Source organism: Mytilus edulis, chromosome 2 (assembly GCF_963676685.1).
Source record: "Mytilus edulis chromosome 2, xbMytEdul2.2, whole genome shotgun sequence".
In the NCBI taxonomy this organism is placed as follows: Eukaryota; Metazoa; Mollusca; class Bivalvia; order Mytilida; family Mytilidae; genus Mytilus; species Mytilus edulis.
In genome coordinates, this window is record NC_092345.1 from 55,822,777 (window position 1) to 55,840,892 (window position 18,116).

The 18,116-nt window shown below is 33.5% G+C and overlaps 1 protein-coding gene across 4 annotated transcripts in view; it reads right to left on the reverse strand.

Annotated features, from left to right (window-relative positions):
- The window catches only part of LOC139510280 (large proline-rich protein BAG6-like), a 44,487-nt gene that overhangs the window by 10,511 nt on the left and 15,860 nt on the right, over positions 1 to 18,116 (reverse strand). For 2 of the 4 annotated variants that reach the window (XM_071296773.1, XM_071296774.1), the window contains exons 10-17: positions 17,568 to 17,714; positions 15,389 to 15,562; positions 14,650 to 14,833; positions 12,451 to 12,555; positions 11,329 to 11,798; positions 4,423 to 4,671; positions 3,223 to 3,444; positions 1,964 to 2,183 (exon numbers count right to left, since the gene is read on the reverse strand). In XM_071296773.1, coding sequence (XP_071152874.1) covers positions 1,964 to 2,183; positions 3,223 to 3,444; positions 4,423 to 4,671; positions 11,329 to 11,798; positions 12,451 to 12,555; positions 14,650 to 14,833; positions 15,389 to 15,562; positions 17,568 to 17,714 — 1,771 coding nt within the window. Of the gene's footprint in view, positions 1 to 1,963; positions 2,184 to 3,222; positions 3,445 to 4,422; positions 4,672 to 11,328; positions 11,799 to 12,450; positions 12,556 to 14,649; positions 14,834 to 15,388; positions 15,563 to 17,525; positions 17,715 to 18,116 lie in introns of all 4 variants that reach the window. The other 2 variants (XM_071296771.1, XM_071296772.1) reach the window with 1 other exon arrangement.

The window sequence follows — 18,116 nt, forward strand, 5'->3', positions numbered from 1 at the left end:
TCTTGCTATTGCACAATACTTAATATAATAATTTTGGATCCTGATTTGGACCAACTTGAAAACTGGGCCCATAATCAAAAATCTAAGTACATGTTTAGATTCAGCATATCAAAGAGGCCCAAGAATTCAATTTTTATTAAAATCAAAATTAGTTTAATTCTGGACCCTTTGGACTTTAATGTAGACCAATTTTAAAACGGGACCAAAAATTAAGAATCTACATACACAGTTAGATTTGGTATATCAAAGAACCCCAATTATTCAATTTTTGATGAAATCAAACAAAGTTTAATTTTGGACCCCGATTTGGACCAACTTGAAAACTGGGCCAATAATAAAAAATCTAAGTACATTTTTAGATTCAGCATATCAAAGAACCTCAAGGATTCAATTTTTGTTAAAATCAAACTAAGTTTAATTTTGGACCCTTTGGACCTTAATGTAGACCAATTTGAAAAAGGGACCAAAAATTAAGAATCTACATACACAGTTAGATTCGGCATATCAAAGAACCCCAATTATTCAATTTTTGATGAAATCAAACAAAGTTTAATTTTGGACCCTTTGGGCCCTTTATTCCTAAACTGTTGGGACCAAAACTCCCAAAATCAATACCAACCTTCCTTTTGTGGTCATAAACATTGTGTTTAAATTTCATTGATTTCTATTTACTTAAACTAAAGTTATTGTGCAAAAACCAAGAATAATGCTTATTTGGGCCCTTTTTTGGTCCCTAATTCCTAAACTGTTGGAACCAAAACTCCCAAAATCAATCCCAACCTTTCTTTTGTGGTCATAAACCTTGTGTCAAAATTTCATAAATTTCTATTAACTTCAACTAATGTTATAGTGCGAAAACCAAGAAAATGCTTATTTGGGCGCTTTTTGGCCACTAATTCCTAAAATGTTGGGACCAAAACTCCCAAAATTAATCCCAACCTTCCTTATGTGGTCATAAACCTTGTGTTAAAATTTCATAGATTTCTATTCACTTTTACTAAAGTTAGAGTGCGAAAACTAAAAGTATTCGGACGACGACGACGACGACGCAGACGACGACGCCAACGTGATAGCAATATACGACGAAAATTTTTTCAAATTTTGCGGTCGTATAAAAACAGCAAAATTTCCTTAAAATTACCAATTAAGGGGCAGCAACCTAACAACAGGTTGTCCGATTTATCTGAAAATTTCAGGGCAAATAGATTTTGACCTGATAAACAATTTCACCCATGTCAGATTTGCTCTAAATGCTTTGGTTTTTGAGTTATAAGCCAAAAACTGCATTTTACCCCTATGTTCTAGTTTTAGTCATGGCGGCCATCTTGATTGGTTGGTCGGGTCACCAGACATTTTTTTTTTTAAACTAGAAACCCCAATGATGATTGTGGCCAAGTTTGGTTAAATTTGGGCCAGTAGTTTCAGAGGAGAAGATTTTTGTAAAAGTTAACGAGGACGGACGACAGACGACAAGTGATGAGAAAAGCCCACTTGGCCCTTTGGGCCAGGTGAGCTAAAAATGACATGACCTTGAATGTCTTATTTTCTGAAAGTCAAATACAGTAGTGGTACAAAACATTCATTTATCTTGTCTTTATTGGAGATGTGAAGATAAGTTCTTCCTCAAAAAGTCATATTTTGAGTGAACAGATCTTCATATCTGAGTGGAAAGGGAAATAGATTTACATTAGATTCCAATATTAATTGACTAGGATTGTTAGTTTCCCTTTTTTTTTTAGATGTTGTTTCAATAGATGTAAATATCATTTTAAAGGCTTTCTCATCACATTGTATGGGGTTAATTCCTGATGATTGCATTATGGGTAGTAGTGCATTGGTTTCATCCCTAGCTGGATCTATTGACCTAAGTTTTTTAAACTGGCTTTAAAAGGGAATTGATGCAAAAGTGATTGATTGGAAGTCAGCATGATAAATCAGACAGAAACATGTACAAAAATATTACCTTCCTCTCCTGTATTGTAGCCTTCCCCTAGGGATGACAAGAACTGTGAAATAGTCTGACTTGGTGGCTGTCCCATAGCTGTTTGTGATACCATACTACCAATACCAGAAATAAGACGTGTAAATGCCTCATCAGTCATTGCAGGTTGTTCTGAGGAGGCAGTTGTACCGTTATTACTTGTGTTTGTTGTACTCGATGCTGATGCAGCTGGTCTCTGTTGCTAAAATTGAAATAGATGAGTTGCTGATTAATATTCATGGTCAATGTGGTGGTTATAAAGCACTGCTTGCAATAATCTATCTTACAATTTTTTTTTTAAAGAAACAGAGAGAAAGGAAACCAATCTTAATACATTAAATACATAAATAAAGCATATGTATCATGTAATAAAATTGAGAAAGGAAATGGTGAATATGTCAAAGCGACAACCACCCGACCATAGAGCAAACAACAGCCGAAGGCAACCAATGGGTCTTCAATGTAGCGAGAATTCCCGCACCCGTAGGTGTCCTTCAGCTGGCCCCTGTTTGCTTTACATGTTTTTTTCCTAAAATATAAGAAGGTTTCGTCAAATTCTGAAACAAGGATAATCTATATACAGTTATGACTACAATATTTGTCTTATCCCCCAAAAATAGCTTGACACACCAACTATTCATCTTAGTAAAGGTCATTCATAATAACCTTATTGTTACCATTTCTGTGAAAATGTGGCATTTTTAAGAACAAAGAAACTTTTTTTTAAAGGCATAAAACTAAATTTTAAATTTAAGTTGTAGTGTTTGCTGACCAAATAATTGGTTAATTGGAATACAAAACATTATACATAAAGAGAAAAATAGTTTATTATACTTCTTACAACTTTTGTTAATACTGTAAATTCTGAAATTAATGTGTGCATTTATAATTGTTAATTCTTGAGCTCTGGCAAAATTTTTAAATCTAATCAACGAATGGAAAATCTCTACAAAAATTATTAATGTTTTTTTTTTAATTATTGCAAACCTGATTCAGACGCAGTCTTGCAAAAATGAAGACATCCCAATAACTTCTGAATATCCAGTACAAAAAATACTTAATTATAGTTAACAATGTGAATTTTATAGAATAAACCAAATCAACAAATTCACAAGACCCAAAGTTTTGCTCTGTCTACTCAAAATCTATTGAATATGGCAAGAGTCTAAGTAAAAAAATCATGCTCCAAAGATATATGACCATGAGGCATGATCTTATTTATTATGTTGATAAATACTTACTGCAGAAGCAGTCTGAAGGAAATCTCTCAACATAGTGGCAAAATTCTGATCTCCTGGAGGTCCAGCAGATGGTCCCGTCTGAGGTGGCTGATTTCCTGGTGGCCTTCTCTGTCCAGGTGGTGGCATCCCAAACATTGTAGAGAAGGCAGGCTGTCCATCCTGCATTCCTTGTATCTGTATACCAATAACACCAGGCATCTGTGATGAAGCTTGGTGTAACATCTAAAATGGGCACAAAATTCAAAAACTGTAAATTCCAAAATTATTGTGATGTTTTTATTATCTTTTAATCCCGCTGCAAATGTTTGTACCTGTTCTAAGTTAGGAATCTGATGTACAGTAGTTGTCGTTGGTTTATGTAATTTATACATGTTTCTCGTTTTTTTTTTTTATAGATTAAACCGTTAGTTTTCCCTTTTGAATGGTTTTACACTAGTAATTTTGGGGCCCTTTATAGCTTGTTGTTCGGTGTGAGCCAAGGCTCCGTGTTGAAGGCCGCACATTGACTTATAATGGTTTACTTTTTTTAAATTGTTGTTTGGATGGAGAGTTGTCTCATTGGCACTCACACCACATCTTCCTATATCTATAAACAGGATTTTTCTTAATATGGCAAAAATTAAAATCACATTTTTGTCTAAAATGACAAAATTGCAATAATAAATGCACACAACAATTTCTGAATTTACAGTATTTAAAATGATTTTTCAAAGTACCTTTTAATTTCTTACATTCTCTCACTGTTACACCAATTATCTATTATGATTTCAGGAAATTCTGCATTTTAAGTCATTATTTTTGCTGAACATTTATATTACAATTTTAAAATAATAAAATCTTCTGCATTCATAGTATTCAAAATACATATTTCAAAGTAGAATTAAAATAAATTCAAATATATCTGTTTAATATTGATTATAATACTGTAATTCAGTATTTGAGAATTTATATGAAGCAGTGGATTCCTAAATGAATATCAACAAGCCCGTTTTTAAGTATATTAATAAAAATGCATGTTTCCTCAATCCACCATAAATGGTTCCTATGATATAAATGAATTTAAAGTAACTGTTTGAAGAGCTCTAGATACAAAGTTTAAATTGAAACTTAAAATTTATAAGAAATTCTGCATGAAAGCTAGAATAATTTTTGTTATAAGTAAAATTAAGACTTGTAATCTCACAAGAGAATATATATTACCTGTACAAAAGGATCAGCTGACCCACTATTGTTTGTAGCAGGTATAGGCCCTGAACTAGGGGTAGATGTTGGCTGTTGTTGATTTGAAGCAGTGGTTCCATTTGATGCTGTAGACTGCTGTTGATTAGCAGCTGTTGTGTTTGTTGGTGGTTGATTAGAACCATTGGGTGGTGGGTGATGAAGGTGAGGATTAGTTTCTTGCTGAAGTTGTTGCATAAAACCACTCAACATGTTATTAATGTATTCTTCCTGAAAATATTAGCAATTTTTGAATTATTACATTTTATTGCAAACAATTTTTTTTTTCAAATTTGGTTTAAAGTTTCAAAACTATTTAGAACCTGCATTCAAAACATAACTAGTCTGTAACAGAATTTTATTGATAAATGCCAGTTTCAAATTGTATCTAACTAGCACTGGTCAAAATTTTAACAATAAATGTTAGTCACCATGAAATATATTTCCCCATTTTGATTGGCACAATCTAAAGTCCATGGAGCCTTTAACATTCACCTGGCATTTTTGCATAAAATTGATACAATGGAAATACAAATATATATGTTAAATGAAAACTGTGTGAGCCGAAATCTTGTCTAGCTAATAAATTTCAATGAATCAAGTTTTGGTCTTCCTATCATTTTTTCCAAGATAACGGCTAAATGCATTTGGTACAGCTAAATAGTAAAAAAAATTATAAAAAAAGGTAACAACACCATAAATAAGTTTATTGATGATTTGATTCTTTTGACTTATTTGTAGATCTTGTGTTGTTTTTCATTTTCTTCAAAATGTCAGACCAATCTTTCTGCATCTCTTATCCTTTTTAAGATATAGGGGAAAAAATACACATTTCTGCAATTTACAATTTCCTTTTATTTGTTATTAATGGTAATAGCCAAAATAAAAAAAAATATATCATTTAAGGGCAATAATTTCTATATGGTCAACATGTATAATATGTACATATTAATGAACTTATCAACATTTCTGCCCCCCACCCCCTTTGTCATATTTTCTTTATCTTTAACAGATTTCGAGAAACTAGACAAAATTTGCATTTTTACCTAATATACTACTTTATGTGTGGGTCACCATGTTAGTTAACCAGCAAAATCATTTAACACATTTTTTTAAAACTAGTTTCCCAAATTTAATTGTTGCCAAATTTCTCAAGGAACTGAAGAGAAATTCTGAAAGCAGTAGCTAGCAACAGTTTAAAGACAGATGTATAAAAAGAGGCAGTGTTCCAGCTAGGATTTGAAAATAGAGGGGCGCGTTTTTAAAAAGGGCTCTTTAGCGCGTTCTCACTGAAAAAAATCAAATACTTAATATTACCACATAAAGACATATTTCTTGATGCATGGTGGGTCTAAGATGAATTTGCGATGCGCTGCGGCGCTGCGTTGTTTTGTAGAATTATTTTTATTACACTTGTGAAATGAATTGTGCATGTCAGTTTAAAAACTTCACATAAATCTGCAATACAGTCAGGAACAATACTTAACATTTTCTCTGAAGGCCAGCCTGGATCCAAAAGTTTTTTCAAGGGCCCTGTAGAATTTTTTTAGGCCTTACCAGGTTTGTTTTTACTGCAGGCACATACATATTAATAGTCTTGAATGTTCTTATATAAAAGCCAAAAATATATGTTTGAGATACCTTATACATGTAGCTTGTTTCTTATTATGATGGAAATAATAAAGAAATTAATTAATATACATGAGTTTTTCAGAATTAAAATCCATTTAACCATGTATTTTCAGACTGGTGAACTTTATATATATTTGTAATATTATTGAAAAAAAACAAAAAAAACAGCCCCCCTTTCCATACCCCTAGATGTAAATTATTTTAATAAAAAAGTATTATCAGTTTCACCCCAAGAAATTATTATAATTTTTCATGAATAAATCTTAGCAGTCAAAATGATTTCCAAAATGAAATTCCTACTGTCTATAAATAACAATGAAATGTAACTGTTTCCTGTTAATACGGGGTTTCCCGAATTTTCCCGCCAAAAAGCACATGGCTTTCAACAATTGTAAACAAAGCATTCAATTTGTGATCATGGATTACAGTTTTAATTAATTTAATTTGGATATAGATATTCAACTTAAGGTACAGTCAAGCAATGTTTTTACTTTCTTCTGGATTAAAACTAGTTTGAAAGATCAGTTTAAAAAATAAAAACATCAAAACAAAAACGATCTGAATTGTGAATATTCAGTGACCCATAAATTTTTTGAACTCTGCTACGGAGGTCAAAGTTATATCATGTTTCATGCATTTTGCGTGTTGACCTATTGGAATGATTCTTTTTAAATGACATAATAAATAACAAATACAAAAGAAATGAACACCGTTCACATTTATTTTATAAATTATATTTTGCATCGTCAGGTGTTTAAATAATCAATTCATTTAACTTCGATGTTTGGTGCTTCAGGGTAAAGGGATTAGACAGGGTCGTAAATTTCACCTGATTAAGTAATTGACTCTAATCAAATAGGTGATTATAATCAGGTAACAAGTGTCAACAATTTTAATCTGTTGTCTTAATGAAGTATGTGTATAAAGAACTCAACAAAATGGCGACGATATGAGGAAAAAAGATTGTTTTTTAAACTTTTTTTCAAAAGGGCACAGAGGGGCGCAGGGGCGCTTAAAAAAGGCAGAGGGGCGCAAAATTTCGGGGGCGGGGCGCGGCGCCCCTCCATTTCATGCTAGCTGGAACACTGCCTTGACAAAATAACCTTGAACAAGATACATAAATTATTTACAAACATGCAGATACCTTTGAAGTCTATGTACAGTGATTTTGCTAGCGCTCGTCACTCTGGTATTTTACGAAACAATTTTTGCATTGACAAAATGTATTTCAAATCAATTATGTCACTTAAATTTTGAAAGTGTAAAAATGTTTTCATATCAAAATACTACCTGTCTTTATGTTTTTGACAAGTTTATGACCCCAAGGTAATTAACATTTGCAACAGGTGTTACAAGTTGTAATTACACTAATCCGCTTATCGCCATCTGAAGGGTCACTAATTCGTTAATTAAACCTCATTATCGACCATCTTAATTTTTTCACCAGGAAGATCAATCAGTGGGCATTTCATCAACCAGGAGTACAGTTTCGAAATTGTTTTTCCCAGGACAGTTGGCATTTAATTTTCAATATTTCTCAAACGATCACAATTGAAGTTAGTTTGTTGTAGACTCTTCAATAGAACGCATTTTCGTAATACTTGATGTAAATTTTCATCAAAAACTTCTGACAAATTCCATTTAAAATATAGAACTTTAATAAAAACGGTCGAAAAATGTTTTCACAAATAAACAGGTGCTTCCTGTACTGTGTGCTACGCATGCGTGAAAGATGATTTCTAAATACCGATTTAGACGTTTTATAAGGATAATAATTATGCAGTGAGATAACCATTGCAAGTTAATTTCTGCTGTGATTCCTTGTTTAAAATCAAAGCGCTGTAAGCGCTGAAGGCAGTTAACCAAAAACCAAGGCAACCGTAACTATGAAAACTGTGGCAATGTTGCCTCAACATTAAACATTCATATATAGTACATTCATGTTTATCTAATGATTTATTTATAAAGGCAAATAATTTATATGTCATCAAGGTTTCAAAAGCAATGCATATATCAATGTATATTTTTTTATGGTGAGTCTGCAGTGGTACAAGTTCCCAATGATTGCAGTTGTTCTACTTGGTAGTTAACCTTGGTTTTATTTGACTGCTAGAAGTTCAATTTGACTTAGTATGAACATGTAATAGTATGAATGGACTGGTTTCCCTGGAAAGAAAACTGAGTTTGTGTTCTATAGTACAAAAGTTATGAGACACGAATCAGACAAATGTTCACTACAACAGGGATCAAAGGTGCGGTCTGACTGTCCAATACATATAAATATATATAATTTAAGGGTGGGGATCTCAACGGTTTTCAAGTTCTCAAACAGGTAGGGGTAGGCAGAGGATTTAGGGGGGCAGGGGGCCCAGCCCCCCCTTTTGGGAAAAAAATTGGTTGCTTATATAGGGAATCACTGAAGCGTGACTGGAGCGGGCCCCTCTTAGGTCAGTCAGTGGGCCCCACTTATGAAAATTTCTGGATCCGCCACTGGGGGTAGGGTGACCCTAGGGACTTCCCCTACATTTCATTTTATTTGTTATATTGTCCCATACATGAATATATATGGTTTAGGGGTGGGGATCTCATTGGTTTCCAAGTTCTCAAACAGGAGGGGTCGGGTGACCCCAGGGACTCCCCCTATATTTCATTTAATTAGTTATATTGACCCATACATGAATATATATTGTTTTGGTGTGGGGATCTCGACCGTTTTCAAGTTCTCAAACAGGAGGGTTGGGATGACCACAGGGACTTCCCCTATATTGCATTTGATTTGTTATATTGTCCAATACATGAGTATATATGGTTTAAGGGTAAGGATCTTGACCATTTCCAAGTTTTCAAACAGGAGGGTGAACAGTGACCTCAGGGACTCCCCCTATCTTTCATTTGAATTGTTATATTGTCCCGTACATGAATATATATGGTTAAGGGGTGGCGATCTCAATGGGTTTCAAATTCTCAAACAGGAGGGGGTGGGGTAACCCAAGGGACTCCCCCTATATTTCATCTGATTTGTTATATTGTCCCATACATGAATATATATGGTTTAGGGTGGGGAACTTGACCATTTTTAAATTCTAAAACAGGAAGGGTGGGGTGACCCCCAGCGACTCTTCCTATATTTCATTTGATTTTTCATATTGTCACAAACATGAATATATATGGTTAAGGGGTGTGGATCTCGACCGTTTCCAAGTTCTCAAACAGGAGGGGGTGGGGTAACTCCATGGACTCCCCCTATATTTCATTTTTTATTTATTATATTGTCCTAAACTTGAATATATGCAGGGGCGGATTCAGACGGGGGAGGGTTGCGGGCTTGCACCCCCCTTAAATTTGCAAAGCATGGGTTGTTCTCAGCTTAATAAAGAATATTCCGATAATTTTACCTCAATTTTTTTTAGCCTCGCTCTGCTCGGCGAAAATTTAAGTTTGCGCCCCTCCTAACCTAAAATCCTGGATCTGCCCCTCATATGGTTTAGGGGTGGGGAGCTCGACCGTTTCCAAGTTATCAAACAGGAGGGGGTAGAGTGGCCCAAAGAATGCCACCTATATATCATATGATTTACTTACATTAAGGTATATATAATATAGTTGCATTATTTGTGAAAATAAAGAAAGAAACTTTCAGCTACTTTAATTGACCCTTCAAAATTGAGAAAAACAAATAACCCCTCGAAATTGCAGTAATATGTTTACACTTTAAAAGCATCTCACATGCATTATCATCATTTATCATTTATAAAGAAAATTTAGACTGTGACCATGAACATGTATATTGTTAGATATACTGTTCCCAGCTGTCACGTTGTATTGGATTTTTAAATTAAAATTTGTCAAAAAGTAATTTTGAGTTTCTGAATAAAATATTTTTCTGCTTTTTCTTTCTTTTACATATATCTTTTGGTTTAAAATACTAGTGTTTATATTCATTTACCATGCATAGATGTATTTTTTCACCTGCTTGGATTTATTTTGTAAATGATCGCCAAACCCGGAATTACCCTTATCCGCTTCCGGAATCGGATCCGATTTAGAATTCACGGCCGCCATTGTTATGTGTTTGCAATGTTGTTTTTGTCAATCAGATACGACTTTACTCGAATTTATACAATATTTGTCGGCGATTTTCTGTATAAAGCTAGCGGTTGAACAAAATGAACATCGCCAACATGAATAATAATGATAAAAATAAGTTTTTAGCTCGTTTAATTGGAGACTTTGGTGAACATGGTGAAAAGGTTTGCAAAGTAATTTCATATTTTCTTTCAAGTGGAAGGTGACTACGTCGGGCGTAGCTAGAAACCAACTATCCTAGTCGAAATTCCGCTTTCAAAAGTGGAAGGTCGCGGACCTCGGACCACCGCTAATTTGCACACCTGCCTCGAAATTGAAAAACTACGTACGAAAATTTCTTTTTCTAATTTGAAATTGCCGCCAACAGCATGAACAGTTAAACTTATTATATAATAGACTACTAACGTAGTTGTACTACGTATTGATGACAAACAATATTCCTACGACTTTTGTCATTTGGGAAATCTAAACTACTTGTCTTAAGAGATTTTCGGCGATTAAATATTTCATACAATTGTTCTTTGACACCTTAGCTAAAAGCACAAGTCATAATGAACTACACAAGGATTCTTAATAAGCACTACTTCCTATGTGTAACTTTAAAACTTTTGGATAAATCGACGATCATTTAAGGTTTTTCTGGTCATATTTTTTGTAATCCAGAATAAAAAGTATTAAAAAAGTGTTCAATTAGTTATATATAACATAGTAGCAAGCTAGATAATAACAATGGCAAGTATTTCAGGATTTATTGGGTAGAACACAAATCTAGGGTGCTCGCATAATGCAGCTTAACTGCATAAAAAATGGAATCTATCTTTTGTCGATCAGGAATGTCCTCTGAAACAAACTGTAGAGAAATTGTGAAATAAATTTCCAGATCCCTTGTCAGAATCTTTCATAATAAGAGCCAATAAAGACAAATCATACAATTACTGCCAATCCTGCCTAAGTCCTTTAAAATCTGACAAAGTCAAAGATGAAGCTAGTAATATACATCCTTGGTCCCTTTCTGTTACACAACAAAGGTTGATTTTAATAGCGCACAAAAGTGACTAAAGCCCTCAAAATCCTAGCTTAAACCCTGCTATGTATGATACTGGGAAAAGGACTGTTAAAGATCTATAATTGTCACAAATGACAATTGACATATAAAAATTTTCATCATCTCACCTGATTATTTTCTCCATTTGATGGTCTGTTTCTTCTGGCTTCATCTCTTTGTAACCTGAAGAAGTACCGAGATGAACAGGGAAGATGTCGATCCACAGAAGGAGGAAACCCAGGCAAACCAGGCATGCCAGGCAATCCAGGCATTCCACCAATACTCATGCCTGGTGGTAATCCAGCTCCAGGAACACCAGGCATAACAAAGGCTGTAGTTCTAGGTCTTCCAGGTGTTTGTGTCTGTGTTTCAGAAGTGTTTGATGTTCCAGTCTGGGTCCCAGAAGTGTTTGATTCAGCATTACTTGTCTGTGTACCTGATGCACTTGTTGATGGGGTTGCTGTAGTACTGAAACCTGATGGAACATTCATTCTACCAACACCAGAACCATTAGGAAATCTAGCAAATCGAGCTCTTGGTTGACCAGATTGACCAATTTCTATCTGTACTGCGTTCGATGGCCCACCAAATCTTGGGCCTGAATAATGATAGTTTTACATTGTTTTAAATAGCAAAATTTTTAGGCATGTTCCATTTAAGTACACATGCAAAAATCATATACAGCCTATTCTTTTGGCTCTTCTTAATCTTATAAATAATATTTGATATTATTAATTCATGCAATTGGAAATTACAGAAACCTATTTTAAACTATTTCACTTCTTTTTCTTTATCAAGACTTAATAACATACACTGTTCAAGATGTTAAACAAAGTACATCAATAAAAATCTTGCAAGACGATTTGATTCTACATTTGGAATATAGACTTAAAAAAATACTAAGAGCCAAGCCATTCATTATTTATGCTGATAATCAATTTAAAACAAATGTAATTGACCAATACTCATTATTCATTAAATATAATATAAACAACTATTCAAAAATAATATCTACAAAACAAATTGAGCTAACAGGCCTTAGTTTAAACATATTTAATTATAGTGGATTGGGAAACAAGTTTTGCAACTTATATTAATCCCTTTCCACTTTGCAGGTAACAGGCCTTATTCAAGACATTCATATCAATTAAATCAATTATAATTATAATTAATATGTTATTCCTGAAGATGTTTGAATTTTTTTTACTGCATTATTGAGAAGATTGAATGTATTTTTTTTACAATATTACCTCCCCTTGCAATTCCACCAAGAACTGAGTTCACAATACTGTTAATCAGATCATTAGTAATAGGTCCAGCACCTTCTGGTAGTATCTGGTGTGTTGTAGTTGTGCCTATATTATAAATTTTAAAATACAACAGTAGTTTTGAATATATATACACATGGAAAAAAGTATTGCAACACCAAATTGAAATTGAAATTAAAAAAACACTCTTTATTTTTATGTGATATAATTTGTTAAAATAGAACAAGTTAAACATTATTTAAATATCACCTGAGTTTAATCAATAAATATCGACTCAATAAGTTCTTATCTGCACATGCAGCTACTGTACCCGTAAACAGCAAAAAAGATGTTTTTATTTTCATTGTTTCCAACACTTTAAACAACCAAGTTTATAAAGTTATGTGATTGACACCTTGTAATGGGTCCTCCATAACTCTTAACTGTAGCAAAATGGCAGATTATCAGCATGAGAGAAGCGGGAATGTCGCTGTGACAACCGTACGTATTGTTGGTCATCACCATTCCACTATTAGTCGTTTTGAGAATAAAAATCAGGCAATAAACGATGTTAAAGACCTTCCGAGATCAAGAAGACCCCCTATACCATCTGCTAGGGAAAATCAAGCATAATGAAGGTTGGTCAGAAGGAAACCCATTGCATACAATACAATCCTAAAACGAAAGTGGTGAGCATACAGGAGCCTTTTAACAAGAACTGTTCGAGATCAACCCATCACTACTGGTTATCGTGTGATAAGACCATTTCACGGACCTTTGCTTACGAACAGACACACACGTGTCTGTATCAAATGTAGTGCAGGGCTCGCCAAAATTGAAAATTAGCATCGTGGAGGAAGATCCATTGTTCCAATGAAATTCGGTTCATCTTTCTTGGCCCAATCATAGCCCGACTTTAAACCATATCGAGCATATATGGGACATTATTGGGCGTAAAGTGCGCGAAAGGACACCCCAGTTAAAATACGTCATGAAATAAACAATGTCCTTCATCAGAAATGGTTGCTGCTACCTTAGCAACAAATTAGTCGATTTATGGCAGGAATCAGAAGACGTTTAACAGCGGTTATCCGTTTGAATGGAGGCTGCGCACAAAGTACTAATTCTTTGGCGTATAATGATCATCCATGATGTCAACAATCACCTTAAGATTAATTTTGAAATGCCTGATATTGTAAAGTTCCACTACAGTAAAAGTTGTAAAATGCATTTTTTTGTACAAAAAACACTTCATTTTGTTATTAAAATTGTGGTTAGATAAATAATTTTTTTTCAAACATTTTTTGTTCGTTTTAAGGCCAATGTTATCATAAACTATGTTTCAATATTATTTTACAAATATTTTATGATATTCCATCCAAAATAAGAGGCTGATTTTTCAAGTTTTAAAAAATCAAGGTGTTGCAATACTTTTTTCCATGTGTATATTTTAAGTCTTCAAATTATGATATATCTATCACTGTAAATAAATCAGAGGAATCTTATTGCTTATTTGCCAACTTTCAGGATATAGACGTGAACTGCATATTTTGATCCCTTGTCCCAGTTATTTGATCATGAACGTAACCCAAAAACACAATTTTGTAAAAATCTCCATAGAAAGTTGGTTGCCAATTTTGAACTTTTCCAGAGGAGACAATTGTGATCAGCAAACCAAAATCCTTGCATCTCATCTTTATATTGATAAATGAGGCATGGAAAACAAGCTATGATTCATTCTTGCTTGAAACTGGAGTTATATCCTATATCTGTATATCAATATTGTAAAAATCATGATCGTAATGAATGAATTATCATTAATCAATATCAACTTTGACCATGGAAACTGAATGATGAATCAAAGCATGCAAGTACTGTAAACTTCATCAGAAGTCCTTCATATATTTGACAATTTTAACCTCTGTTTATTTTTTAGTACAATGCTTAGGCTTGTAGGCAACAGTTAAAGTCAATTGTTCAATTTATGTCATGTACACTGATTGATTGACCTCCAGAAATATCATTCATAAAAAAGCATATGATGTGGGAGTATCAACAGAACACCCCAAACAAATAAAATCCTTTCCTATCTGCTTACATACAATTTATAAGCATTTCATATCTGCTTACATATAATTTATAAGCATTTCACAACTTGTGTGTACTCAGTGTTTGCAGATCATTATAAAATATTTCATTTACCTGTATTTCCTGATGAAGTTGTTGGATTTTCTGATTCTGTTACTATTTGAGCTGTAACACTGCCAACAGAAACAATTTCCGGTACCATTTCAATAAACATTGGTGTAGTACCATTTTCTGTTGTACTAGCGGGTTGTGAACCTGTTGTTCCAGCATTAGGTTGTGCTGATTCTTGTGCACGTGCCTGGAGGTAGAAATCATAATTGAATATCAAACAAACAAATCTGACATGTATTTAATAAAATAGTATTTGTATACATTTGGATGTATTTTTATTTGTTGTACCTTAGCCATTTCCTTTTTTTAGTAATATAGCTTGACAAATGTCATTTTTGGTTTGATAGAAATATATCATCTTCTATATATTTGCATAATTTATTTCAGTCAGATATACTGGTGAGTGGTGATCAAACCAGGATCCCAGCTTAAAAGGTGCCATGGTTTTTACCTTTAGCTAAGAACTGATATATTGACAGATCAAACATACCTTGACCTGTTTGCACAAAAAAATGTTTTTTATGAGTAGATAAGAGGAGTTTGGAATTATAATTTTATGAATATATCATCCCTGATTTACCTGCGAATTTTAAAGAAAAATGCATTGTGACATGAATATATTTGCTTGGTGATGTCATATTTTTCCAGGAAAAAGTATCAGTTGAAAACCATGTGAGATTAGGAAAACAATAAACTCATAAATAAGAATAATTTGTTTTTAAACAAGTCATAAACTTTTTACTTGTTCTTGAGATTCAGCTGTTGTTGATGTTGCAGCTGATGCTGTTGGCACACTTGACTGGGTCCCAGTTGAACTGGTTACTGGTTGACTTGACTGTGTCGCACCAGTACTTGTAGGAACACTGGATTGTGTACCAGATGTTCTCTGAACTGCTGGTCCAATATTAATCTGTGCCTAAAATATAGATTGAACATATTTTTTCAAACTGCATAAATAATATCAAATACAAGCTAGTGTCAAGACAATTTGGATTGTTTTATTGCCTGTTATCCCAAGTAAACATACAATTTTTTTTTATTTTTCTTAGTGTTAGAACTAAAACTTCCTTTATTTTACCATACTACTTCTTTTTATTTTTGGAACATTGACTATATGAGTTTTTTTAAAGGGAGAGTACAGTTTACAGTACAGGCTTCCGAAAGACATAATGTGTAAAAAAACAACTGGTATCAATGAGCGTGGAGACATGAGGTTTAGACAGAAGGGACCACTAGTTGCTAGTGTTTGGCGTGATAAAAAAATGTATATACAACCATCCATGACCATTGTATCTCACAAGTTAAAAGGCGTGTCAATACTGATGGAATATTCTCAAGACAAAATTTTGATTGTCCAAAGGCAGTAGCCAACTATACATGTAACATGGGTGGGGTAGATAATGCGGATCAATATATCCAATACTACTGTTACAACCATAAAACATATAAGTCGAGCAAAAGGGTATTCTTTGTGTTGATGGAAATGGCAAAATTTAATGCCTTTAAACTCTTTAGTTTGAGTACAAACAACCAAACTGATATGACATTTCTGGACTTTTCAATTTCTGTGGCCAAGGGTTTGGTAAATGGCTATATATCTGAGACACGTAGAGGCAGACCATCACTATTGACTATCGAGAACCGCATTGTTCAGCGACACATGCCTTACTCCTTTGACAAAAAGTCTAGATGCCATCTTTGTTAAATATGAGAAACCAAAATAGTCGAGATGTGCCTATCAAGCAGACAAAGTTTGGGTGTTTTGATTGTGGGAAACATCTGTGCCTGCCTGAATGTTACACAAAATACCACACTGAGAGGAATTGCTACAATTGAAAATGGAGATCAGTTTATTTGTTGTTCTGTTTTGTCGTTTGTTTGTTCCATGTTAATGATTATAGTTGACAGTTTTGTTTGAAAAACCTTTTTTTTAAAGAAAAATGGATGAGAAAAAACATTAAATACATTGTAATGTTCCTATAAATGCACTTTGTGATGAAGGACAGTAGCTGCCGACACTCAGGCAGACCAGATATCAAATGAACTTTAAAAAAAAAAAAAACTGAAAATTAAGTCTGTGTTTAATGTTATTATTAAACTCTTTTTAATGAGTCTGAAAAGTTAGAAAATTATTTTTGATCACTGATAGTGAATGTTAGTATGCTCATACATTGGTAAAAGAAAGACAACTCCAGCATTACAAATGTACATTAAAAAAAAACAGATGGTGTTGTCTCCCGTCAATATGTCTTGTTGTGTACAAAATGGTGGTCATTAACCATCGTGACCTTCGGACAATTTTCAATCATATTGTTGGAATAACAATTGAAAAATAATTCAATTTGGAACGAATCTGTTTAGACGATACGTATTTTCACTCTAGTAATCATCCCTAGGTTAGAATAGGTAAATAACCGCGAAAACGAGATCGATATCGAATGGACAAGTTTCACTTTCAAAACTCTCGTTGAGAGACAGATGAAATCATTGAATTTCAGAAAAAGTACAGAGCTACGATTTTTCTTCAATTAATAAGTCATGACAAAGACTACGGATTTTAAATTTTTAACCGAAATTTCAATCCATTCCAGAGATATGAGCGATCAAAAATACAATAGTCATTTTTACTGGGCATCTGTCAAATTAATTCCAGTCAGGCAATCGTCTTGTGATAATTTATTTCGGCTTGAAAAATCCGCGAAAAATATTAATTCAGGAGCGAAACTGTTAAGAGGGTAAAAATAGCAATATAAAAAATGAAATTCTCAAGATAACAAAAAAAAAAAAATAATTAAGAAAATCTTTTTTTCTATCTGACTGGTAACTAATACTATTAACTTCTATTAGTTTGCATATGTCCTTTTTTGTTTTTGGCTTACTCTGACTGGTATAGTCTGCTGAATAACTGCTGTAGTTGGTACCTGCTGTGAAATGAATGCAGCATACAGGTGTCTAGGAGGAGGCTGACTAAGGTCAATCATAAGGTCACTCAGACTATGGTAACTGTGACTGATGGTATGAAGTATTTCTCCAACTAAATTACATAATTCTTGTGCTTCTGTTAAGGCCTGTAAAGATATAATAATGATACTAATGCCATGTGTCTGTAACAAAAATTTTGTTTGATGATGCCATATATTTTGAGGATAAATCCAGTTTACCTAGGCCTGTTGGAATGCTCTCATTGTCACAGTAAAATAATGTTTACAATAAAAATTTAACACGACATGAAAAACTAAATGCAGAAAAATAAGAACAAACTTAAATATTAAAAAACTTGACACAGTCATCTTAGATATTATGTTGCCAAACATGAAATTTATATACAACTCAATACTTGCAAAGTCATCTTGGATTTTACAGTTAAAAATATCTCAATTCATAAGGGCTATTCCAGAAAAAAATGTATGGGGGGGTTGGAAGGCACATTATATTGATAATACATGGGTGATGGGTATCAGAGCAACTTT